The sequence below is a fragment of the Amblyomma maculatum genome, chromosome 1 (genome assembly GCF_055883805.1).
Source record: "Amblyomma maculatum isolate TAMU_Amacu chromosome 1, ASM5588380v1, whole genome shotgun sequence".
NCBI lineage: Eukaryota > Metazoa > Arthropoda > Arachnida > Ixodida > Ixodidae > Amblyomma > Amblyomma maculatum.
Genome location: NC_139344.1, coordinates 455046806 through 455073670, shown reverse-complemented (window position 1 = coordinate 455073670; position 26865 = coordinate 455046806). Strand labels below are relative to the sequence as shown.

General features: G+C 45.8%; 1 protein-coding gene and 1 non-coding gene across 2 annotated transcripts in view; one reads left to right on the top strand and one right to left on the bottom strand.

The window, feature by feature from the left end:
• Window positions 1–10861, top strand: part of LOC146209705 (26S proteasome non-ATPase regulatory subunit 6-like) — a 39175-nt gene extending 28314 nt beyond the window's left edge. Inside the window, exon 8 of the mRNA XM_084587441.1 lies at window positions 10793–10861. Coding sequence (XP_084443567.1) covers window positions 10793–10861 — 69 coding nt within the window. The remainder of the gene's footprint in view (window positions 1–10792) is intronic.
• A 6858-nt stretch (window positions 10862–17719) lies between these two features.
• TRNAG-GCC (transfer RNA glycine (anticodon GCC)) lies at window positions 17720–17790 on the bottom strand. Its single transcript has one exon. It is a non-coding gene; the product is annotated as a tRNA-Gly (tRNA).
• Window positions 17791–26865: the final 9075 nt, after the last annotated feature.

Here is a 26865-nt window from a genome sequence, read left to right as displayed (position 1 = left end):
TTTCACTAGGTGTAATTGCTGTTTTTTCCACGATACTTCTCTGGGTACAAATTTCCTTAAACACGGGATGAAACGAAAGGTCCCAATTTACTGTTGTGACGTCCTGTAACCTTACAATTGTTTTATTAAATGATTGAAGAGGTTATCTCGGGCTGTGAACTTGGTGAGCTGCAGTTTCAGCTGCGCATGTGGTGCCATTTGAAATCCGCAGTTTCAAATGGCAGAGGTTTAACCAAGGCCTCCACGATCAGCTCCAGTGCAACGGCGCGCTTGATGGCGGAAGCAATGGCTTTAATCATACTTGTGGCGCCATCTAAGAGCCGCGCGTGAAATGGCGGGCGTTTAGGCCTACGTAAACCTTGATATAACCAGCGAAAGCAGCCGTCGTGGTGTCTGACAGGTTAAAACGCTCGGCTATTGAAACCGAGTACCCGGGTGCGAGTTCGAACGAGTCGAATCTAATCCAATGTTTGTTATTGGGAAAGCAACGGAACAAGCGAGAAACGTCGGACAATACTCTTGATCGGTGATAGTGAGCTTTAAGTTTTCGCACTGAAATAGGCAGCTGCTTGTGGCACCAGAGGCTAAAGTTCAAAAATCGCGTTTCCTGTTCTCACTCGCTCGTAGTGAGAGGTCTTCAGTTGTACAGTCACTCTTGTGAGCTGTCCTAGATATATTATAGCTGTGATTGTTTTCGCCTTCTACTCAAATTTTGCACCTTACCTATCATAGCAAATAGCATCGCTAAAGGGGAAGTTGAAAGATGGTGGAATAGAAGTCGACAACTTTTTATAGGGTTCGCCTTTGGTTTTGGTTTTCCCCGTTCTTGATGTGGTTTTGGTTTCACTGTTCTTGATCTTATTTTTCCTTTTGGCCTGTTCCATGATACGTATAAGAGATTGTGGGACCAATCAAGCTCTTTAATGACGTACGATCACCCTGAAACTTAAAACGATCGCTGCAGCACATGGCCTAGAGTGACGTAGTTCCGTGTTACAGAGCCACTGAGTTAGAGACTATTATAGAGTAGCTGCAGTGTACCTTCAAACGCCGCAAACGTGTCATGAAGCATGTTTTCGAACTCACCGACCCAACGCTCCCCAGCGGGAATGTCAGTCCAACACACGCACTGAAGCATAGGCGGGAAATTACCAGTGTAATGATGGCGGTACGCTTGCTAACTGTAGTTGGGCAGGACTATGCCGCTGTGTCTAAGGGGTTAGTGTTCTCGGCGGCTTATCACAAGGACGCATCTTCGATGTAGGCTACGGCGGGGATGCTTCGATGGAGGCGAATGACACAGGGGTCTGGAATGGTAAAGGCCCCATGTGGTCGAAATTTCCAGTCCCCGATAACTTTGTCTCGCATAGCAGATGCTGTTTGGCGACGTCAACGCCCATAAACAAAGCACACCATAGATCGAGTACGAAGACGCAAGCGCATCAGCTTGCCTAACGTGCGGTTTTCTTGCCGTCCAGTGAGACTCTCCTTCAGTAAAAACACCCCTCTCACCCATCCATTATTCTTTTGGACAGTCCCAGGTAGCACAGAATGTGGGGCCCCAGTAGGTCCGATGTAGACAAGTGGGGCTGGGGCAAACATCATAAAACCTGCATCTGTCCCCGATGGGGCAAATGTGGGCAAGCCCCATTTGGGCTTGCCCCTGTTCCTTCTGCTTGGGTCCCATAGCGGCATTGCTCGTGCTAATGCAGAGCACATTCCCGCATCCAGACCGCAAGGGTCCTTTGTCGGATATTTAAGGGCAATCCAACCTAAATGTGGGCTCTTTATGGGAAAGCCCTCATAGATCCGAAATGAGGCCGCCCCCATAAAATCTTTGTCGGACCTACATCGGCCGTAGTAGGGCAAACAAAATGGACATGCCCACATGCTGCCCCAATCGGCCCCTTGTAGGTTACTTGAGGGCAGGTGAAATATGAATAAGAGCTCAATTTGGGCAAGCCCTCGTGAAGCACAAATGAGGCAGCCTTAGCTAAACCGCTTTAGGTCCCACATAGGCTGTAATGGGGCTGGAAGGCGGGCTTGCCCGCATGGTACCAAAATTTGTCCCCTGTGGGAAATTTGAAGGCACGTGCAACCGCAGGCGGGCTTTAGGTTCAAAAACAACACCCAGCCCATTTGGGGCTGCCCACACAAAACCGCTGTAGGTCCCACATCGGCCGCAACGGGACTAGAAGGCGTGCGTGCAATTGTGTAATGATTCTTTCCAACCTTTATTTGTATTAGATGCTGCCCTATATTACTATTATATATAATTTTTATAACATTTGATGCTATGTTTAGTCGGTTAGAAATATTACGTGACTTTAGTTCTCGCGCTCATGCAAATTGCTCTAAAAATACTAAAACATACTGATTGCTAACTGTTGCTCCTAAGATGGTTGCTGTGGATGGCCTGTAACACATAGCACAAAATTACTGTTCGGAACACACGTCTTCACAGCCTGAGCAAGATGTACACGAAGTCATTTGGGCTAGATTAATGTTAAGAATTATTGTAAAATTTAATATTGTGGCTGTTTAGAAAGGGCAGACATGCATAAAATAGTTAATTATGTGCATAAATAATGATTGGGAATACTTGGACAAGGGCTTCCCATCAATTTCCTGCGTCGGACCCTTATGAGAATAATGTGGGCAAGCCCAAGTGCGCGGCTTGCGCTATAGAGCCCGTATCGGTCCTATGTCATTATCTGAGGGGCTAACCTAAATAAAAAAATAAATGTTAATCCAGAGCGGCTGCCCGAGTCTATCCAAAGTAGGACCATCGTGGGGAGTTGGCGGGATGTGTTCTTTTGGCAATGCGGGAAAAATGTGGGCAGCCCCGCAAGGGCTGCCTGCATCGGTCCTAGTGGGGCCCATCGGGGCTTTGTCGACAGCCCCCTTCAGGCCTACGTCGGCCCCTCTTGCAGCACCCACATTGAGCCTACCGGGGCTGTCCTGCATTGCCTACATCGGACCCACCAGGGGCCCCCCTTCATAGCCCACTTTGTGCTACCTGGGGTTATGTCTGAAGAGCGAAACTGCGTAAAATACGGGTCCAAAAAAAATATTCAACGCACATCTGTTATAACAAAACAGGGTGCGTCAAGAAACTCAAAAATTTCTGAAGATAAGGAGCTCAAGAGAGAAAGAGAGAGAGAGATAAACTTAGAAACATAAAATATCTGCATATTTGCAGCAGTAATCTCTCAGTATCGGCGGACATAGGTTAATGCGGGGTTGTTCTAACTGCTAGTAATGAACTCTCTAAGCAACTTCTTAATTTGTAAACATAAGACTAACCTTTTTTTCTTGAAGCCCGGCAACTTCTCGATATACATCAATGCGGCTTCAAAAAGGCATCAACAAGCGATCACCTTGTCCTCCTCGAAAGCGCACTCCGGGAGGCGTTCAGCCATAGGCAGCACTGTGTCGGGGTCTTCTTCGACCTGGAGAAGGCCTACGACACCACGTGGAGGTTCGGTATCCTCCGCGACCTAGCAGATCTAGGTATCCGTGGCAGGATACTGAGCTGCCTGAATGACTTCTTGAAGAACTGTACATTTCAAGTCCGTTTAGGCACAGTATTCTTCACGAATTTCACACAAGAAAACGGCATGCCCTAGGGGTGCATTCTAAGCACAACTCTCTTTCTATTGAAAATGAACTCGTTAGCTGCAGTAATCCCGAAGTCCATACTGTACTCCGTCTACGTAGATGACCTGCAAATAGCATGCACTTCCTCTAACATACCCAGCTGTGAGAGACAACTACAATTTACACTAAATAAACTAGCTACCTGGGCAGACTGCAATGAATTTAAGTTTTCTCCTCAAAAACCAGTGGCCGTTGTGTTCTTATTGAGACGAGGCTTACAGACCGATCCCATGGTATACCTCAACCAGACTATACTACCAGTGAAACAAGTACATAAATTTTTGGGCATCACATTTGACAAGAAACTTTCATTTCATGACCATATAAAAAATCTGAAAAAGAAAGCTGCCCAAGCACTTAGTGTCCTGAAGGTACTCTCACGTAAACGATGGGGGTCCGACTGAGCATGCCTTCTGCAAATCTACCGCTATGTGGTGCGCTCCATGTTAGATTACGGATGTATAGTATATGGTTCAGCTAGGACATCCTATTTAAAGCGACTAGACCCCATACACAATCTTGGATTATCGTTAGCAGCTGGCGCGTACAGAACATCCCCAATAACCAGCCTCTACGTAGAAACAGATGAGCCTGCCTTAAAATATAGACGATGGGCCCTAACATGTGCGTACATCCTGCAAATTCGTTCTCCACCAAAACATCTACGTCTTTCAGTAGTCACAAAATGTCCCTCTAGGACAGTGTTCAACAACAAGCTCCTGTTGATTAAGCTGTTTCTCATGCTTTTCGAACAAATGTGCCAAGATTTAGACATTAGCGAATTGCCAAGTATCGCCCCAATAAATAAACTACTCCCACCATGGTACCCCCCCCCTCCCAGCAGTTTTCGACCTCACACTAACGCAGTTCCAGAGAACACGCACACCACATGAGCATATGTTACAAAAATACCTGGCATCAAAAAAAATATAAAAATTGCATTGCATTTTATACGGACTGCTCAAAAACTAAAGACTATATGGGTAGTGCTATAGTAAGAGATAATCAGAAAATAATACGACTGCCCCAGTGTGCATTATTTTTACGACCGAATGCTACGCTGTTCGCGTTGCCGTGGAGAAAATACTGGATGCGAACATCAAAAACAGTATCATATACACAGATTCATAAAGTATCATCACTGCAATAAATTACAGAAATGCTGTTGGAATACTGATAGGAAGCATCATACACAACATAGCAAAGATCACAACACGAAAACATACTATAACATTCTGTTGGGTAGTCATCATGTTAAGATTAGGGGTAATGAACAAGCAGATATATGTGCTGCGCCAGCAAAAAATGGGCAAATAGAACGAATAGACACGCGCCACAGAGACTGTATGAAGTTAGTACGCAAGAAATTAAGAGATTAATTGCAGGCAGCTTTTGAAAGTGAAGCATAAAACAAGCTTCACTCTATAAAGCCCATTTTAGAAAAATGGCAATCATGCCAGCATCAGAAACGATACATCGAGATAATTTTATGTCGCCTACGCATAGATCACACACACATCACCCCCCCCCCCCCCCATAACTTCCTACTCACAAAAAAGACAAACCTGTTCGTTAAATGTATGTACAGGAGCTCACACTTAATCATATTTTATACTCATACTCACAACTAGAAGAACACAAGAAAAAATAGTTTACTGTATTTTACAAGGCATCCTTTCCATTTCACCCTGCATTGCTTTTAGGAGAACAAGGACTCGTCAATTTTTTTGTTGTTTGCACATTTCCGAAGAAAGCCAATGTTTTAAATCAAATGTAAGTATCATAACCCTAGATATCTCATAGTGTGATTCCGTTCTCTCAACGGTATGGATGGATGGATGGATGGATGGATGGATGGATGGATGGATGGATGGATGGATGGATGGATGGATGGATGGATGGATGGATGGATGGACGGACGGACGGACGGACGGACGGACGGACGGACGGACGGACGGACGGACGGACGGAAGGACGGATGGATGGAATATAGGAGCGGCCCCTTTAAAACAGCAGTTGCTATCATGCTCATCTTTCTCCCAATATCTTAATTATTGTTTTAGATTGGTTAACTATACCATGATTTTGTTTATTCAATTTTTGTTTCTACATTACTAACATTATGTCACTGTTCTGCTTTCAAGCCACCAATTTTTCAGTCGTTTTTTGCTAGCTTCCACCGCCGGTTTATTCACACGGCCACTGGTATCTCTAAACCCCAGAGCTTGAAGAAGCCTGACTGCTCTTGCATCAATTTCCGAATGGATACCATTACATTTGAGTACAATATGGTCAATTGTTTCGCTGTAGTTACCACATGCAGCACATGTGTCGTCTTCATTGTCAAATTTCTTTTGGTAGCTGCGTGTTCTAAGGAACACTGATCTAGCTTCAAAACGTAGGGCACTGTCTCCTCAGTTATCAAAGAAAGCTTCCTTACTGATCTGCCTTTTCCACTTATGGTATAATTCAACACACTGTTTCTTGTCTATCGAACTTATCCAATTTTTACCTTCTGTGTTTTTCACCTGTTGCTTAACGCTCTTTATTTCTTCGTCCTTGTGACCAGCATACTTACTGGTTAGTTCCCTAGTTCTTTTCCTCCATTGTGAGTCAACACTTTTTAAGTATAGGTATTTAAATACTTCAGCTGCCCATCTATTACTGTCCAATTTCCTGAGGCGGTCCTCATATAATATTTTACTCTGAGCTTCCCGTACTTCTAAAGATGCCCAGCCCATATATGCCTGTAGAGCCTCATTTGTGCTTTTGAAGTGGGCATCTAGTGCTAATCGTCCGACGGCTCTGATTTATTTCTAATGTAGACTGTACCTCTGATTCTGGCACAAAACTACATTTCCGAAAGTAAGCCCGGGAACCATAATTCCTTTCCAAATACCCCTGAAAACCGCATACCTGTTGTATCCCCACAATGCCCTATGCTTCATTATTCCGGCATTTCTTCGCCCTTTGGCTTTACGTGGTTGCTCATGCTTTCCAATGTATGCCAATCCTTCGTTTACCCATACCCCGAGATATTTATATTCTGCTACTCTGGGTATTTCATGGCCTTGTATTTTAAGACCCTCATCAGTTCAGCCTTTGAAAATTATCAGACCCGACTTACCTGCGCTAAAACGGAAGCCTTGAGCGTCCCCTTCGTCTCCGCAATACTTAACTAGAGTTTGTTATTCTTCCAGACTCGCAGCCAGCAGCACAATATCGTCTGCATACATCAAACCAGGGAGGCACTGCTCTACCGCCTTTCCACCTAATCTATATGACAGGTTAAAACCTTGGTTACTTTCTTGTATCCTCCGTTCCAGGTTTATCATATAAATCATGAACAGCAGCGGTGATAGAGGGCAACCTTGTCTTAATCATTTGCATACCTTGACAGCTTCTGTACGTCTTATCCCTTCACATGTAATTTCTTGTATCCTCTGTTCCAGGTTTATCATATAAAGCATGAACAACAGCGGTGATAGAGGGCAGCCTTGTCCTAATCATTTGCATACCTTGACAGCTTCTGTACTTCTTATCCCTTCCCATGTAATTTCTACTTTGTTATCTTGGTATATTTCCTGTGGGAACTCTGTTATCTCATAACCGATACCTTCTTCTTTTATTATGTTCCACAGAAGTTTCCTGTTTACGTTGCCGATATATGTCTAGGAAGGCCAAATACAGAGGTCTATTTTGCACTCTAGATATTTCGATGCATTGGGTGCGCACGAACAGGCTATCATCTAAACGCCTACCATTTCTAAAGCCGTTCTGAAGTTCTCCGAGTATCTTGTTACTTTGTAACCATGCTTGCACCTTTAATTTCCCCTCCTGCATGGCCTGTACATAACTGATGTTATGGTAATCGGCCTGTAGGATTTTATGTGCATCTTTTCTCCTTTCCCTTTATAAATGAAATTCATTTTACTCTGCCGCCAGCTGTCCGGTATTTTCTTATTCGTTATGACTCTTTCCAAAGCTTTTAACAGCGTTTCCTTGCTTTTTGGACCATATATTCCTGTAGATGTGTTTTTAGGAATATTTTGTTCTACCTTTTTCCTGTTTAGATCGGTCAGTTCTAAGCTGCTTTTATTCTGCTATCTGGTGTTGCTTCCTGATTTACGGAGATTACCCTATCGTCGTTCTTAAATGTAATGAAGTTCACTGCATTGTCTCCCTATAAACAATTTCCCTCGTTATCATGAATTCGGTCATGCTTTCTTTGATTCTTTTTACCTAGCCAGCTTATATGGTACCAGACCTTTCTTGGCCTGCCTATAGAGCCATCGTGTATGTCAGCCATCCAGCGATCGGTGGACTGCTTTATTTTACTTTGGACGAGGGCCTGTACACAAGTTTTTTTTTTTTTTAGATTCAGCTATTCTTTATTTCTCTTTCAAAAAATGAAAGAAGAAACTGCGGCAAAAGGCGGTTTGGCCTAACGGGGTCACAGTTTCCTATACAATTCACAGCAGCGCGCAACACGGAAAACAAACGATAACAGAACATTACAGCAAACGTGGTAATTAAACATGCTGGAGTAAAACCTAAAATAAGAAACAGTGTACACTATACACTCAAAAAGAAACAACAGCATATGGCACACAAAACACCGAAAAAAGGTTTGTACAGTAACATAACATGAGAAAAATTTTCATTTGCCAAATACAAAACCAGACAACAATTATTCCACTTCGGAGAGTATTAACTGCTTTTTTATGTATTTTTAAATCTGCGTTTAGATAGATGGAACATTGAACATAGGGATTGGTTTTTGAGAATAGTTGGAATCTGGTAATTAAGCTTCTGTTTAAAGTAATTTGTGCTTGTTTTTGGGACGAGGTTTCTGTGTTGTCTGAGAGGGTATTTAGTAGGAAATCGATTAGGAGAGACGGAGAAAAGCCTATTGCTATGGATATGCTGTAACAAGCGGTATGTGTAGACTCGGTTAGCTTGAAGTAGATTATGTTTTAGGTATAGAGGTGACGTTGGTAAGTGTTCCAGTCTACCATGATAACCCTCAATAGCCCGGAGTGCCTTTTTTTGCAGAATCAAAAGCTTGTGATAATTGCTATTTGAAGTGGTGCCCCACACCAGTGCACAATAAGATAATTTAGAAAAACATAGAGCATAATACATAGATACTTTTAATGAAACAGGTAAAAGCTCACTGGTCCCGTAGAGACAGCCATCAGTTCTGCTAAGATCTGTGGCAAGTTCAGAAATATGTGTATTCCAGAATAAGTATTCATTGAACCAGACACCGAGAAACTTCTGAGTGGTTACCTGCTGTATTTGTTAGCATACCTGATATCAAGTGAGTAATGGATTGGAGCGTTGATAGGTCTGAAAATAATATAACTGGTCTTGGACAAGTTTAAGCTAAATTGATTTGCCTGCATCTAAGCGTGCAATTTTACCATGTAGTAATTTACAGCAGTTTCTAAATCTGGCAGAGTTCGTGCTGTGAAAAATATATTTGTATCATCAGCATACATGACCAAATCAGGTGAATCAGGTATGTTACAAACATCATTTACGTAAACTAAAAATAAAAGTAGGCCTAAAATAGATCCCTACGGCACGCCTTGAGTAACACACACGAAATCTGAAACAAAATTATTGCATTTAACATATTGCGGTCTGTTGCTCAAGTAACTTCTAAGCAAGCTCAAGGGAGTACCTCGTATTCTATACCTAGTTTGCTTAAAAGAACTTCGTGCTGCACGCAATCAAAAGCTTTTCGGAGGTCCAAAAACAAACCAAGTGTATATGCTCGGGACTCAATGTTGTAAAGAACTTTCCCTTTAACAGCAAGTAAGGCTTGTTCGGTCGATCTATTTTTTAAGAAACCATACTGGGACGGGTTAATTATATTATGAGCACTGAAGAACTTTTCCATTCTGCTGTGAATGATGATTCTGTCGGTATGATTCCCACTTTTGGTCGATTTCCTCCTGAGATACCTGTGCTTTCTTTGCCTATCGGTGTTCCCTTGAAACAGCCTGTCGTTATTCAATGGCTTCCCTGATTTCCTTATTCCACCAGCTCCGTGGCTTCCTCTTTCCATCCCAGCGGTTTGCTACTTTAACCTCCTTAATTGTCCTCCTTATATGAGTAGTTCTACCTGTTCACAATCCCAGTCTTCCATGACTAGTGTCCTCTGAGCAGCGTCACCTAGCGAGAGATAGAGGAAATATTCTAAAAATAAATAAGAACGCATTTAAAGCCAGCCGCATTCGTTGCTTCAGTGGCGCAATGGATTAACGCTACTTACCTAACCACGCAGCAAATAAAAACATATCTTCGAATCCTGTATGTGCACATTTTCTGTTATTCGTTTTAATTGCAAAGTTAAGATAAGCTACGAACATCTTTTCAGGGTGTTACCCTTATAAGTTGCGTTATGTGATGTTTTTAATTCTTCATAGCCGCAAAGCCAGCTGTGAACAGAGCCACGAGGTGACGGCATAACAACGATAACACTATTTAGATATCTCTATCGTAATTATTTCCTGTCCAGAGACACCTCTCGGTAAAAATTGCTGTTTAACCCGCTGAGAGGCAACCAGTGAGGAAAACGAAGTTGCGGGAACCTACCGTTGAGGAGACTGAATTACGCCATCTCATAGATCATCTAACCTTGTGTTTGGCGCATTATAGCCATTCTTGCTTATGTGCCATAAAATGACATAAAACTATTTCGTTATTAACGGTTTCGCTAGTTAATACCAAAGGGGAATTTGAAGCCTTGAACAAGGCGGTGCCACACCAATTTTTGAAACAAAGCAAAATTAAATTTTTAAGTCCAGGAGCACGAGGTAATCTGGAGTTTGTTGCCCCAGGGAACCGGAACCAACCTTGTTAGACTCGAGAAAAGCTTCAGGCTGGGGACGTGTTGCAGTGACCGCAGCTACCAATCAAGCGTGTTGATAGGCGAGATGTCCAGCTTGCATTATACCCAATGAAGCCGACCTACCACATTAACATTACCGATCAAGCTTATGAAAATTGCTAGAACATTTGATTTGTCGCTTTTTGCAGTGGAGTCTACCTAAGCGTAATTAGTGAATATGATCGGTGACTCGGCTGGCGTGGTTAAACCAGTTCTCGCTGTTTCTTCCAGGCTTGCATAAGACAGGGGGACATCCTGTTGAACAGGATACAGAAGCTGAGCCGCGTCATCAACATGTGAGCAGCTTTACAAGGTCGCCTACAGGCGCTGCTCTCTCAAGTTCGTCCTCGGTCTTGCCATTCCTCTGCCCTCTGTAGCCTCAGTAAAACATTCATCTGCACTGCATTTGCCTCTCACTCACTTTGTTGGTGTGAAACCCCAGATACCATGAATCCAGAGCGGTTTTGTGCCGAATTCTCTATCAGGTTACAAAAACGGAATGTCACCGGTCGACCGTCAATGAAGACGAGAATCTCAGAGGCCTGATTCGATTACTGGCTTCAAGACGTTTAAATAACGGTACCTTAGCAGCATGAGCAATGTCTTGCAGGGAGCTTACAGGATCTGATTCTGGCTGACGGATTGCGCAGCACGCACGTGTCTGAAACCAGGCGAGAAAATTATTTTGTCATCAAACCGTACTTCCCTTGAATGCTATTCCATTAGATTTCCCATTCTAAAAGAAATCCGGCTTCATTGGGACCATTTATGTTGGCTGGAAGGACCTGTTGACGTCCCACCCGCCAAGCTGGTGTCAAAAGTACATGGAAGTATGTAAATCATTATCCTTACAAATTAAATTCTTTAATTCATAAAACCGTCATCGATCTATGGTACCATATGTCGCCAAGATAGCGAATTGCCTTTATTCCACATACGCTCTCGCATGCCGAAGTGATAAAGGGAGACTATGGGTTGAGACCAAAATGTGCTGAAAACAAATATTTCACTCGCAGCTGAAGGACCGCTGGCATGTTTCGCTGATGAATGCACACATGAACAAAGATGAAAAAACTCAGGGCACAAATTCAGGCTTCATATTTGAAGATAATTTAATATACCATCAAAAAAGGTTCATTATTCTTCAAGATCTTTTTTTTTTTTCAAAAGCAACGACAACTTTTTTTCATCAGTCATGAAATGCTGAGACGGACTGACATGTAAGGTGGGTTTAATCGCGATAAAAACAAAGTGACATACTTTACTGATTTCTTACTCATCTTCATGCAATCTACACTGCATACTGGCCTGCCGGCAAAAAGAAAAAAAAGCAACCTTAGCTCCTAATGAAATCTCCGCCAACTGAACGGCACGCTTTCTAACAGAACACGTGTCGGAACCATAGCCAAACATCCGCCTTTATCCAACGGAAGCTTGCAGACGCTATTGTACATAAAATAAGAGCATGCCTCATCGCGAAGGGATGGGGAGAAACTTACTCTAATGATTACTATACATTCTGATTTATACCCTCCCCTTTCAGAGGTATGCACGGCTCCAGGGATGTCCGAACAAATCAACGACCGGGCTGCTCTAGGTTGCACATAACTTTATTCGAGCTAAAAACATGCGATATGTGTTTTGCCGCGCTTGTGATAGACTTGTGTTATCAAGGGCCATAACAGGCCTGCGGCGTTTAATTCCAGAAAGTGTGTGAGCCGTTTTTAATAGTGATGCTGGCCCGAAGGCCTCCTCAAGGAAGAAAGGTAGTAGGGTCAGGGAGGTCACATTCCATTCCGGTTTCAATGTCTACTTCACAACTCCTAGAGGGACAGCAGCGTGGGTCGGGCCCGAGAATCCTCGTTGTTTGGTGTTGTCCAGTCACTAAATGTGGTCACGTGGCCTGGAAGGTGTTTTTCATGTGTTGTGGTTACCCGGGCAGTCTCACAACGTGTGTTGCACCGTTCGGGGAGCATCCATGTTGCATTTTCTGCAATAACTACGGCCACATTTTAGTCGCTGTAATCTTGCTGATCTTCTGGCTCAGCTGCGAGGTCATGGTGTCTGGGCTTTGAATTCCACAGCCATTTTGCAATCACATGTGCGATGAGGCCGTAGCCCGTGAGCACTCTATGTACGAGAACTTGAGTACCACGAGAAAGACCAGTTGGTAGCTGGTTGGGATTAGCAGGAGTCTGCGCCTCGAAGGTACGCAGTGTTTCTTGTATGGGCGTTTGGGATCGGCTTGGGGTCATCCGTTGCAGGCCGGACCGAACGTGGCAGAACAGAGCGGTCGTCGTCTATTAACTCGCTCGCCAACGCGTGCGCGACGCCTCTAGCGTGTCCCTGAAGCCAGTCCACTCTCACCTCCAAGCCATGTTCTCAAGAGAGAGACTACGTGGCTCCATGTTTTGATGCTGCCAATTTGTCGATTCTACACATGTGACTCCAAGGAGTAAACTTTGAGAGCGTCTCAGCTGTCGATATATATACCTACTCGGTTTCTCGATCCTTGAACTCCACTTAATGCACCTTCTCCTATCTTCTTGACTGAAATTAAGATCGCTGAAAGCTTAATTTGTATAGAGCTGGGAATGTGGTCGTACTGATGTGTAGTTCCGCGGTTACGATGAGGCGACACCACATTGTCTTGCGTGATTTGTCGGTGGGCCCCAAGCCAAATCTGTAAACACTGCGTTTTCTATTTTGCCCGAGAGTGCTGCCGCTGAAGTTTCTCTTCGTCCTGGTAGCCTAGCACGTTCCATTTCTGGGTCGGTGGTCTGGAAAGCCTCACCATTTACGTCCCACCATGGCTAAGAGTCTCGGGTTTGGTGGTCCATCCAGTTGATGCAATGTTGCTGCATCAGATGGGGGATAGTTAGGAAGTAGTGTGAGCAATTTATGCCTCGCCACTCTATTGGGTCGTTGCACTTATGCCCTCGTTACGAACCTCGATGACAGCTCTAAAGGGCGGCACGCCGGCTTATCAATATAGTTCGCTGATTTGCGTGTATCGCGACAGTCCTGTGATTAGACGCAGGTACTCCAATTGGTGGGTGTCCAGCTGTTCGTAGTGTATACTGTTCAGGTGGAGGCATGTTGCTTCTCCCACCGGACGGGGGGGGGGGCGCAGTGGTTAGGACACTCGACTACTATGTGTCCAAGGATGTGGTATCGAATTCCGGCCATATGGCTGTCGCTTTTCAATGCAGGCGTAAAACTATACGCCCATGGGCTGTGCGCTGTCAGTACACGTTAATGAACGCCAGGCGGTCGTAATTTCCGGAGTCCCCCACTTCGGCGTCTCTCATAGTTTGAGCCGCTTTGGGTCATTTAAACCCTGTAAACCAAACCAAACCATGCTGCTCCGTAGCCCACTTAGCAGTGAAGATGGCCGGGCACAGTGCTGCCGCTGCGAGGCAGGTAGCTAGCGCAGGCATTCCGTCGGTCGACCAGCCTCTCTCAACATCATTCCCAATACACGCACCCATCGGCCCTCAGGGCCTACTGACGGCCGATCGACGGCCCGACCACGAAGGTTAAGAGAAACTTTCTATTTCTGAATCCTTCCTTTCTGAACCGAACCCCCCGATGCGATTACTTCTGACCTACCCATGGCAGAGCTGCTGGCCTCAATTGAACGCCTCAAATCTAACTCGGCTCCCGGGCACGATTGGATACCTAACTCATTATTCCGCAACTTGGAAGGGACTGCTTTGCAGGCCCTGCTTGATGCATTCAATAACGTGTGGCATTCTGGTGTCATGCCGGACGAGTAGAAGCATTCTATTGTTGTTCCAATACCGAAGTCAGGTCATCCTTCAGTATCTCTCTCGGCCCTTCGCCCAATTTCCTTGACGCCAACAATCTGCAAGCTTTACGAAAATATTCTCACCACTCGCTTATCGTGGTGGTTGGAATCCCATGATTGTTATCCAGAATCCCAAATTGGCTTTCGCCCGCAAATAGGAACGGAGGACGGTCTTGCTACTTTGGCTGCTGACGTGCTTCACCACTCTCCGCACAGTCATCTTGTTAAAACTGTGATCGCTACAGATATAACAAAGGCATATGATAACATCCTTCACTCAGTTATTCTTGCCTCCCTACAAACTCTTGTCTCCCTCATAGGTTTCTCCTCGCCATTCACGCCTTTCTAACAAATAGAACGTTCAGTGTGCGTGTCCACGGAAAGCCCTTTGGTCACTTCAACTCAAACAGAGGAGAGTCCCAGGGCTCCATTCTCGCCCCTACATTATTCAATGTGGCCTTCATACAACTTGTTCGAGCCCTAGAGGCCATCCCTTCTATACGCGTGCTTGCGTATGCCGATGGTATAACCTTATGGTGCTGTCACCCAGATACGTCTGTCCATCAGGCGGCCCTCCAGCATGCGCTGGATGTATTGACATTTTGCCTCCCTCCTTTGGGTCTAACTCTTTCGCATACAAAATCCCTTTTTATTCGCATTGGAAATAAAGCTGGCTTAAGGAAAGCTCCCACTATAAATTTATGATAGATAATACCCCGATTCCTCAGGCACAAACCGTTCGCATTCTTGGTCTTCTTCATTCTTCTGGGACTGGCACCCCATCGCTGACAGCCATCCTAAGCCCGCTCACGCAAATCTAGGTCTGACTCGTTGCAAAGTGATGCGTTCTGGCGGCGCGTGCTCACACGACCCTCCAGATTGTTCGCTTTGTCCTCCAGCCGCGTATAATCTACCAGGCACAGCTTCAACGTCTCATCCGCAGACAGTGGGACTCCCTTGAGGACATCAGTCGTGAGGCTATGCGTGCAATAACATATATTCCCCGCATAACACCCATACCAGTACTTCAGGAGTACGCCCAGCTAAATACGCTCAGTGAACTCGTTGATCAGCGGATGGCAAACAGAGCTCGCAAACAGTCTTTACAACTACATCATTTAAAGACACTACCTCCATGGTCGTACTGCCAGCTCACGGACAATCGCCCCAATGCTTCCCCGTCGGTATCATCCGCACATCTTCCTGAAGGGAGCATATTATATACCGATGCATCACATACTGCAGAGCGCTGTGTATAGTCCCTCTCATCCGCATCTCAACACTCACGTACATATACCGCGGACACGTGCACCCCTCTGGCACTGGAACTTCAAGCCATTTACAATGCTATACATTCCCTTCCACCAGTTCCTACATTCAATGCAGTTCTTCTTTACACAGACTCTCTCACTGCCCTTAAACAGCTTAAGGCCGTTCGACGAACATTCCAAATAACACAGTCCATACATTTGCTCTGTTCAAAGTACCCATGTCCTGTACGCATACACTGGATTCTCGGCCATGCTCGCAATCCACATAATATTCAAGCGGATGCTATGACGCACATAATCACATCAGGCGATCCACCACCTTCCCCTCTTCCCCAAGATCCGTTCCTGTATCACGTTTCCGATACGCAAGTTCGGCACCACCGAACACGCGCTCCCATTCCTCCGTGTTCGCACCCTCTCCTCCGTAGTCTTACTCGGCAGGAGGAGGTAACAGTGCGCCGGATCCGGGCAGGGGCAGCTCTGACCCCTTCTGTTCGACATCGCTGGCGGGATAAAGATCTACCACTGACTGACAGGTGGCCTCACTGTGAACTCCACTTGACGTCTGCGATGTGCGTCACTTGTTGTGGACGTGTCCATCAACGACTCAGATTAGACAACGGATAATCATGAAGTTGGGCCTGCGGTGGAATCGCGTTGTGATTATGAGAAATGGACAATGGACAATTGCTACACTGCCAACCTCTGCGAATACATAAGCACAACTGGACTTCACTCCTTCTTTTAACTTGCTATCTCCTGCATCCCTTTCCCTTTCCCAACTTATGCCTTGTGGCAAACTTTTCGAAAAAAACTCATTTAAAAGAGGATACTAATAATATTGTTACGGACGACATCAAGGAAGAAAAAGCGGGCAGTGGCGCGGACAGGAGCGCTCCCGCTAGGCCCGGCAACATTTTCATTAAACGTCATCTCACTGTCATCGACCATCTCTCTGGCCTCTGTTCTCCTGTTTTCATCGACTTGCCGTATCGTAACATTTGGTTGGAGGTGCTGGTACTTCATCATCACCCCCCCATCCAGGTCCGGAGCATCAGCGCCCAGCGACTTCTTGCGCCGTCGGCGAAAGGTTAGGAGGCACTGCATTGCTGTTCCCCAGCCTGCCGGACCCAGCAAAACCTTGCCGTTCCTCCGCCTCGTCCCCCTCGCCCCGACCACAAGACACGACGAAGGAGAGACTGACCCGAGACACCACACATGACCACAAGACACAAGGAGAAACCCGAATGACCTAATGTGACCCCACTGACCTGATGTGCCGACCAAGGACCCTACGACCCAAGACACCGCTACACTTCAAGACATTCTCCCTTGCATATGCCATGCGGTGCGTGCCTTGGCCTCCGCCATCGAGTCGTGGCAACGCGTGGCCCGAAAGTGTCCTGCCAAGGTTCATCGCGAATCATCGTGCCGGCAAGCCATTCTATTCTGCCTCTTCTTTTTCAAGCATCTAGACACGCCCATCATCATGCCATGAAATCAATAACATCGCTAAACTTCCTCGCCCACGATCGGGACAATCGCTCGGTGGCCCCGGGTCATGTTACGGACGACATCAAGGAACAAAAAGCGGGCAGTGGCGCGGACAGGATCGCTCCCGCTAGGCCCGGCAACATTTTCATTAAACGTCATCTCACTGTCATCGACCATCTCTCTGGCCTCTGTTCTCCTGTTTTCATCGGCTTGCCGTATCGTAACAATATATATTTATATAGTTTATTTTCTATTTCTGAAGCAGTGTCTCAAGAAAATAAATATGCGTCGGCCACCCGCGTGGCAGGCGAGTATTCTACCACTGAACCACGGACGCGCTTATACACAGCGGAATAGCCGGTTAACAGTGGAAGCATGAGGACACTTGAGGATTGATGGAAAAAACCAAGGCAGTAGTGTTGACTGTGCAGAGGAAATAATCAATGTAAAAACATATTGAGCAGTCGATGCGTGAAGAGCTAGGTGACACTCCTCACCAACTCATTAAAATGAGGATACTAATAATATATATTTACATAGTTTATTTTCTATTTCTGACGCAGTGTTTCAAGAAAATAAATATGCGTCGGCCGGGAATCGAACCCGGGCCACCCGCGTGGCAGGCGAGTATTCTACCACTGAACCACCGACGCGCTTTTACACAGCGGAATAGCCGGTTAACAGTGGAAGCAAGAGGAGACTTGAGGATTGATGGAAAAAGCCAAGGGAGTAGTGTTGACTGTGCAGAGAAAATAATCAATGTAAAAACATATTGAGCACTCGATGCATGAAGAGCTAGGCGACACTCCTCACTAACTCATCAAAATGAGGATACTAATAATATATATTTATATAGTTTATTTTCTATTTCTGACGCAGTGTTTCAAGAAAATAAATATGCGTCGGCCGGGAATCGAACCCGGGCCACCCGCGTGGCAGGCGAGTATTCTACCACTGAACCACCGACATTTTTTTTTCTTTATTGCCGCGAAACACAAAACAAAAGTACACATAATAAAACACGTCAACTACACTTGAGCTAACGCGTACGCGGCTAAAATCTTTTCAGGTTCACCAACTCATCAAATAGACATTGCCATTGTGGTGGATTCAGCTGCATCCTGAAAGTTTCGCGTATATACACCGCACTTTCAATGAAGTTTTCACGCGCAGATCGTGTATTTATATCTGCGTGACGCACCTGCATTCGTGTTTTCCACAAACTATGGAGGCCAAGAAGCATAATTAAATCATAAGGTGCATCATCGTTCTGCACTGGTAGGAATCTGATACCGTACGGAGTTAGGGGAAGTTCCTTTTTAATTGTCCTTTGGAGGACGTCCCATAGAAAGACAGCATCCCAACACTGTAAGAAGACGTGTTCAATTGTCTCCGGTTTTTTGCACAACAGGCAATTTGTTGTCCATGGGACGAAGATACCTTTTTCATTCAGCCAGGTTTTAACAGGGAGCGTATTAGAGTGAAGTTTGAAAAGGAAAGTTTTAGCAGATGGCCTCACGGGCATCTTCTTGACTCTTTTCAAAACGTCCTGCCCTGGGCCTCCACAGTGTAATGCCCGGTAAAAAGGCACCGGCAGCATCACGTCAATGAGATCTTTATACAGTTTTTTTCAAGGAACATTGAAAAGGTAATCAAAAGAAAACCGCACTTCCAGCAACTTGCACGAAAAAACAACCTCGCGCAGGTAGCCAGTCACAGTACCAGGCATGCTTTCACATGACACAATCCATTCAGGGAGCAGCCTCTGCAATCGCACTTGCATCACAGTTCTTAGAAAGGTATCTTTTTGATCACGCAGGAATATAAATTGCGAGACCACCTGACGCAAGAACAGATGTGCAAGGCCAAGCCCGCCCCTTTTAACAGAAAAAAACAAATTCGTCCGGGCGGTTTTTTCCCATGTGGATGCCCAAATAAAAACAGCAAAAACGCGGTGCATTTTCTGAATATAGGTTCGTGAGACACACAACACATTCATGAGGTACCACAGCCTCGAAATAAGAAAAACATTGCAAATAGAAGCTCGCGAAAACATTGAGAGTTGCCTTCCTTGCCACGCATCCGCTTTTTCTTTCGCTCTGGATGTTTCTTCCATCCAGTGCACGTTGGGATCTCGATAACAATCTAGAGGCACGCCTAGATATCGCGTTGGGAGAGCAGACCATCGCAGCTTACAGAAGAAATCAGGTGTCACGTCCCAATCATTGTGCCAAAACCCAGAGCTTTTCTCCCAATTGATCATACATCCGGTTTGATCACAAAATGTTTGGACGACACCCGTAACTTCACAGATGCTCTTTCTAGTTGCACAAAACACTGCTATGTCATCAGCATATGCTAGCATTTTCACGTGTGCTGATTGCAGCTTGAACCCTAAAATGCGATCGCTATCAATGATAGCCAAGCAAAGTGGCTCTAAATACTGTGCAAAAAGCAGGGGTGAGAGCGGGCAGCCCTGCCCTACCGATGAACGTACTGCGATGCTGTCAGTCAGTTCACCATTCACTATAATACGGGTCGTGCAGTTCGCGTAAGCCATTTTAACACCCTCCACTATGACTTTTCCAAGGTTAGAATGCTCCAAAATGGAAAAAAGAATTTCGTGGGAAACACGGTCAAAGGCTTTCGCCAAATCTAACTGCATCATGGCTATCTGACCACCGAGTGCATCAACACATTCTAGTACGGTTCTTGCGACATGTATATTCGTGGCAATGGATCGACCCTTGATGCCGCACGTTTGATGAGACCCAACTAATTTCTTTATTACGCTTTGCAGTCGTTTTGCTAAAACCTTCATGTACACCTTGTAGTCGACATTGGTGAGGCTAATCGGTCGATATGACCCCACCAACAGTCGTTTCTCCGGATCATCTGTCTTGGGTATTAGAACAATGTGCGATGTAGAGAAAGACAATGGGACAGTATTACGTTCATAAGCTTCAGTGATTACACAGAGCAAAAACTGAGCCGCATACTGCTGAAAAGTTTTAAAGAAGGCAGCGTTTAGACCATCCGGCCCAGGGGCCTTCCCAGTTGTCAGGTCATCTATTGCAGATACTATCTCCTGCAACGTTATCGGTGTATCTAGGCGCGCTTTACTTTCGTCATCCAGTGCAGGCATCCGTCTTAGAAAATCTCTTTGAAAGCCGCCTACAGTCTGAGGCTTAGCGCTAAGCAGTCCTTCGAAGTGCTCTGCTACCCCACGCTTAATATCTTTAGCATCTTCAGTGATATGGCCGGCATACCTTATACTCCTTATTTCTTTCTGGCAGGCGTATATTTTCTCGGCTGCTAGCGCTCGTTTTGTCGGCACTTCTCCTGCCCAAAGTTTTTCAGCCCTTGCACGTATGACAGCCGCTGTGTATCTTTCGCTGTCGATTGTTTCCAACTCACTTTTTATCTCTCGTATTTTACTGGCGAAATGCCCTGGCACAGAACTTTCGATGCTCAAAAAGAACTGGAGTTGTTCATTCAGTTCTTTTTCTTTTTCTTTCTCTTTATGCCGCACCTTACTGCTCTTTTCTATGGATTTCAATTTGACCCACTCTTTGAAGCTGTCCCATTCCTCTGCAAAACTTACTGGTCGCATAGCAAGACGATTTTCAAACTCGGTCTTAACTTCCGTAGGGAACTCTTCATCGGCAAGAAGTTTGGCATTCAGTTTCCATAGGTGCCAGTTAAAGCGCGATTTCTTTTCTTTGCGCCCAAATACTGCACTCACGAGACAATGATCGCTGAAAGACACAGGTTCGACCTCATATGCAGTACATAGGGAAACAAGATCAACCGAGGCATACACCCTGTCCAATCTAGCATGGCTATCTCGCTGAAAGTGCGTGAACTCTGGCTGGTTTCCAGTGGAGAACACACTGCCAACATCCCCAAGGCCATACTCATGCACAAGTGCATTCAACAGCTCGGAGCTTCTGTCTGTTCGAGGTTTACACTTCGCCGCTCGGTCCACAGCTGAGCACACACAGTTGTAGTCACCAAGTACAAGCAAGATTTTGTCAGTCTTCAACCACAATTCAATAGACTCAAAAAACGATTGACGTTCGCATTTTGAATTGGGAGCATACACACACACAACACGCCAGCATAAATTACAGTAGATAAAATTAGTAACCAAAAGCCGACCACTTGGACAGGCAAAAACGGACTCTACGCTTACTCCCAGCGTGTTACGTATAAATAAAAGGCATCCACCCGATACACCAACAGAATGGCATACACACACATAAAAGTTTGCTTGAAAAGAAGCCACCATACGGTCAGTGCTTTCTTGGCTCTCAATCTTTGACTCTTGCACAGCTGCTATATCTATATCGTTATCCAAAAGGAGGCGACTGAGCTGGCATTGTCGCCTTCTCGCTCCCAGTCCTCTGACATTCAAAGTAGCTACATGTAACGGGAGAATTAATCTTGAGAGTCATGTATTAGAGAGAGACGCCCGTACCCGCATGGTGCCTACCTTCACGGTTGCGTGGCCTCCGCTTCTGACGAACAGCGGCGTATGCATGCATGTAATGTCCTCCCAGCAGGATGTCGGGATGCATTCAAACGAAGTCCAAGCACATTGTTTCATTTTTGCTCACACACGCACCACTTGGTTGCAGAAGGTTCCTGACGCTGGTCGGTAGGCAGCCGACCCACAAATCGTTCAGGACACCACAAAAACTACGGAGGCGGCTTCCCCGCCTGCCGCGTGTCGGCCGAGAAGTTCGGCTTCGGTCTTAACGTGGCTCTTCGGATGCCAGAAGTATTCGGCGGCGGCTCACCACAAACACCGCCTGGCAGCTGAGTCTCCTCATGCGGACGTTTCGCGGCAATTAGGGCTGCTGTCTCCGGCCCAACCTCCACGGCATCAGTACAGGAAGGCTCAGTACTGAGATGATCCTCAGCGTCGGAAAATTTGGTTACGTCTTCTGACGCTTCCTTTGACGCGCTTTCATGGTCCTGGGATGGAACGTTCAAGACATGCCGAGTTTCATTCTTTTCATTTGAGACCGTCACCTTATTCTTTGTTAAAACCGTCATGGAAGGCGCGTCCTTTTTCGTTGACTGACCTCTAATGTCAGCAGCCTCCTCCGAATCCGCCTCGTCCATAATTAACTCGGACGAGTCTTCGCTGGTCCCAGGTCCGGCAATGCTAGCGTAGGTTCGTGCACATTGGCTGTCTTCATGCCCGAACCGTCGACAGGTTCCGCAGGGAGGAACCCGGCACTCTTTGCGGATGTGACCCGTACCCCGGCAGCGTAGGCACAACGGGGGTCTGCCTGGCACAATGACGAGCGCGAGCTCACCCCTAACATTCAACTGATGCGGCAGGTCGTCGAGCTTCATGCCAGCTTTCAGCTTCAGCGTGACGAGTCTAGTTGTAGAGCCCTTTTCTAGCATACCTTTAACACGCCAACGCTCCCGGGAAACTTCTGACACCTTTCCGTACTGCGCAAAGGCAGCGCGAACATCCTCGTCTGGCACGTTGTGTAACAGCCAGTGAAGTTTCAGTCGCACGTCCTGGTTCGCCGGATCAATCACCAAGCAGCGACCGTTTTTCACAGACAGCTCACCTACACTGACAATCTTGTTGACGGCTTCAGTATCCTTGAGAGTGACGGCCCAGACGTGGCTCATCCGATACGCCCCCATAGCGATAACATCGGGGATTAGCGAGTGTTGTGCTAAAGCATCCCGGAAATCTTCCACCCGGTACGGGCGGGCCCTGATATCGGCGTGCAAAAAAACGGTATTCAAAACAAACCGACCTGTTGGAAGTGCAGGCAAAACGACCTGGTAAGCGTTGTCCTGTTCAGCAGTCCTGTTACCGCGGCCTGACATGGCCGCTGAAGCCGCTCCTGAGGAGCCCTGCATCCTGCGTCCGTTCACTGGCGTGGCCGGAAGCAGAATCTCACCACTGAACCACCGACGCGCTTATACATAGCGGAATAGCCGGTTAACAGTGGAAGCATGAGGACACTTGAGGAGTGATGGAAAAAGTCAAGGGAGTAGTGTTGACTGTGCAGAGAAAATAATCAATGTAAAACAAATATTGAGCACTCGATGCATGAGGAGCTAGGTGACACTTCTCACCAACTCATTTAAAATGGGAGACAATTAATTATATATTTCTATTGTTTATTTACTACATGACCACCCTGCTTCGGACCCATAGTGTTTTCTAGAAAAGAAAAATGCGTCGGCCGGGAATCAAACCCGGGCCACCCGCGTGGCAGGCGAGTATTCTACCACTGAACCACCGACGCTTTTTTTTTCTTTATTGCCGTGAAACACAAACCAAAAATACACATGATAAAACACGTCAACTACACTTGAGCTAACGCGTACGCGGCTAAAATCTTTTCAAGTGCACCAACTCATCAAACAGAGAATGCCATTGTGGCGGATCCTGCTGCATCCTGAAAGTTTCGCGTATATACACAGCACTTTCAATAAAGTTTTCACGCGCAGATCGTGTATCTATATCTGCATGACGCACCTGCATTCGTGTTTTCCACAAACTATGGAGGCCAAGAAGCATAATTAAATCATAAGGTGCATCATCGTTCCGCACTGGTAGGAATCTTATACCGTAAGGAGTTAATGGAAGATCCTTTTTAATTGTCCTTTGGAGGACGTCCCATAGAAAGACAGCATCCCAACACTGTAAGAAGACGTGTTCAATTGTCTCCGGTTTTTTGCACAACAGGCAATTTGTTGTCCATGGGACGAAGATACCTTTTTCATTCAACCAGGTTTTAACAGGGAGCGTATTAGAGTGAAGTTTGAAAAGGAACGTTTTAGCAGATGGCCTCACGGGCATCTTCTTGACTCTTTTCAAAACGTCCTGCCCTGGGCCTCCACAGTGTAATGCCCGGTAAAAAGGCACCGGTAGCATCAGGTCAATGAGATCTTTATACAGTTTTTTTCTGGGAACATTGAAAAGGTAATCAAAAGAAAACCGCACTTCCAGCAACTTGCACGAAAAAACAACCTCGCGCAGGTAGCCAGTCACAGTACCAGGCATGCTTTCACATGACACAATCCATTCAGGAAGCAGCCTCTGCAATCGCACTTGCATCACAGTTCTCAGAAAGGTATCTTTTTGATCACGCAGGAATATAAATCGCGAAACCACTTGACGCAAGAACAAATGGGCAAGGCCAAGCCCGCCCCTTTTAACAGAAATAAACAAATTGGTCCGGGCGGTTTTTTCCCATGTGGATGTCAAAATAAAAACAGCAAAAACGCGGTGCATTTTCTGAATTGATGTTCGTGAGACACACAACACATTCATGAGGTACCACAGCCTCGAAATAAGAAAAACATTGCAAATAGAAGCGCGCGAAAACATTGAGAGCTGCCTTCCTTGCCACGCATCCGCTTTTTCTTTCACTCTGGATGTTTCTTCCATCCAGTGCACGTTGGGATCTCGATAACAATCTAAAGGCACGCCTAGATATCGCGTTGGGAGAGCAGACCATCGCAGCTTACAGAAGAAATCAGGTGTCACGTCCCAATCACCGTGCCAAAACCCAGAGCTTTTCTCCCAATTGATCTTACATCCGGATTGATCACAAAATATTTGGACGACACCCGTAACTTCACAGATGCTCTTTCTAGTTGCACAAAACACTGCTATGTTATCAGCATATGCTAGCATTTTCACGTGTGCTGATTGCAGCTTGAACCCTAAAATGCGATCGCTATCAATGATAGCCAAGCAAAGTGGCTCTAAATACAGTGCAAAAGCAGGGGTGAGAGCGGGCAGCCCTGCCTTACCGATGAACGTACTGCGATGCCGTCAGTCAGTTCACCATTCACTATAATACGGGTCGTGCAGTTCGCGTAAGCCATTTTAACACCCTCCACTATGACTTTTCCAAGGTTAGAATGCTCCAAAATGGAAAAAAGAATTTCGTGAGAAACACGGTCAAAGGCTTTCGCCAAATCTAACTGCATCATGGCTATCTGACCACCGAGTGCATCAACACATTCTAGTACGGTTCTTGCGAAATGTATATTCGTGGCAATGGATCGACCCTTGATGCCGCACGTTTGATGAGACCCAACCAGTTTTTTTATTACGCTTTGCAGTCTTTTTGCTAAAACCTTCATATACACCTTGTAGTCAACATTGGTGAGGCTAATCGGTCGATATGACCCCACCAACAGTCGTTTCTCTGGATCATCTGTCTTGGGTATTAGCACAATGTGCGATGTAGCGAAAGACAATGGTACAGTATTGCGTTCATAAGCTTCAGTGATTACATAGAGCATAAACTGAGCCGCATACTGCTGAAAGGTTTTAAAGAAGGCAGCGCTTAGACCATCCGGCCCAGGTGCTTTCCCAGGTGTCAGGTCATCTATTGCAGATTCTATCTCATGCAACGTTATCGGTGTTTCTAGGCGCGCTTTACTTTCGTCATCGGCATCAGTCTTAGAAAATCTGTTTGAAAGCCGCCTACAGTCTCAAGCTTAGCGCTAAGCAGTTCTTCGAAGTGCTCTGCTACCGCACGCTGAATATCTTTAGCATCTTCAGTGATATGGCCGGCATACCTTGTACTCCTTATTTCTTTCTGGCAGGCGTATCTTTTTTCGTCTGCCAGGGCTCGTTTTGTCGGCACTTCTCCAGCCCAAAGTTTTTCAGCCTTTGCACGTATGACAGCCGCTGTGTATCTTTCGCTGTCGATTGTTTCCAGCTCCCTTTTAATCTCTTGTATTTTACTGGCGAAATGCCCTGGCACAGTACTTTCCATGCTAAAAAAAACTGAAGTTGTTCATTCAGTTCTTTTTCTTTTTCTTTCTCTTTATGCCGCACCTTACTGCTCTTTTCTATGGATTTCAATTTCACCCACTCTTTGAAGCTGTCCCATTCCGCTGCAAAACTTACTGGTCGCATAGCCAGACGATCTTCAAACTCGGTCTTAACTTCCGTAAGGAACTCTTCATCGGCAAGAAGTTTCGCATTCAGTTTCCATAGGTACCAGTTAAAGCGCGATTTCTTTCCTGCCCTACCGAACACGCGATTTCTTTCCTGCCCTACCGAACACTGCACTCACAAGACAATTATCGCTGAAAGACACAGGTTTGACCTCATATGCAGTACATAGGGAAACAAGATCAACCGAGGCATACACCCTGTCCAATCTAGCATGGCTATCTCGCTGAAAGTGCGTGAACTCTAGTTGGTTTCCAGTGGAGAACACACTACCAACATCCTCAAGGCCGTATTCATGCACAAGTGCATTCAACAGCTCGGAGCTTCTGTCTCTTCGAGGTTTACACTTCGCCGCTCGGTCCACAGCTGCGCACACACAGTTGTAGTCACCAAGTACAAGCAAGATTTTGTCGACCTTCAACCACAATTCAATAGACTCAAAAAACAATTCACATTCGCATTCTGAATTGGGAGCATACACACACACAACACGCCAGCATAAATTACAGTAGGTAAAATCAGTAACGAAAAGCCGACCACTTGGACAGGCAAAAACGAACACTACACTTACTCCCAGCGTGTTACGTATAAATAAAAGGCATCCACCCGATACACCAACAGAATGGCATACACACACATAAAAGTTTGTTTGAAAAGAAGGCACCATGCGGTCAGTGCTTTCTTGGCTCTCAATCTTTGACTCTTGCACAGCTGCTATATCTATATCATTATCCACAAGGAGGCGACTGAGCTGGCATTGTCGCCT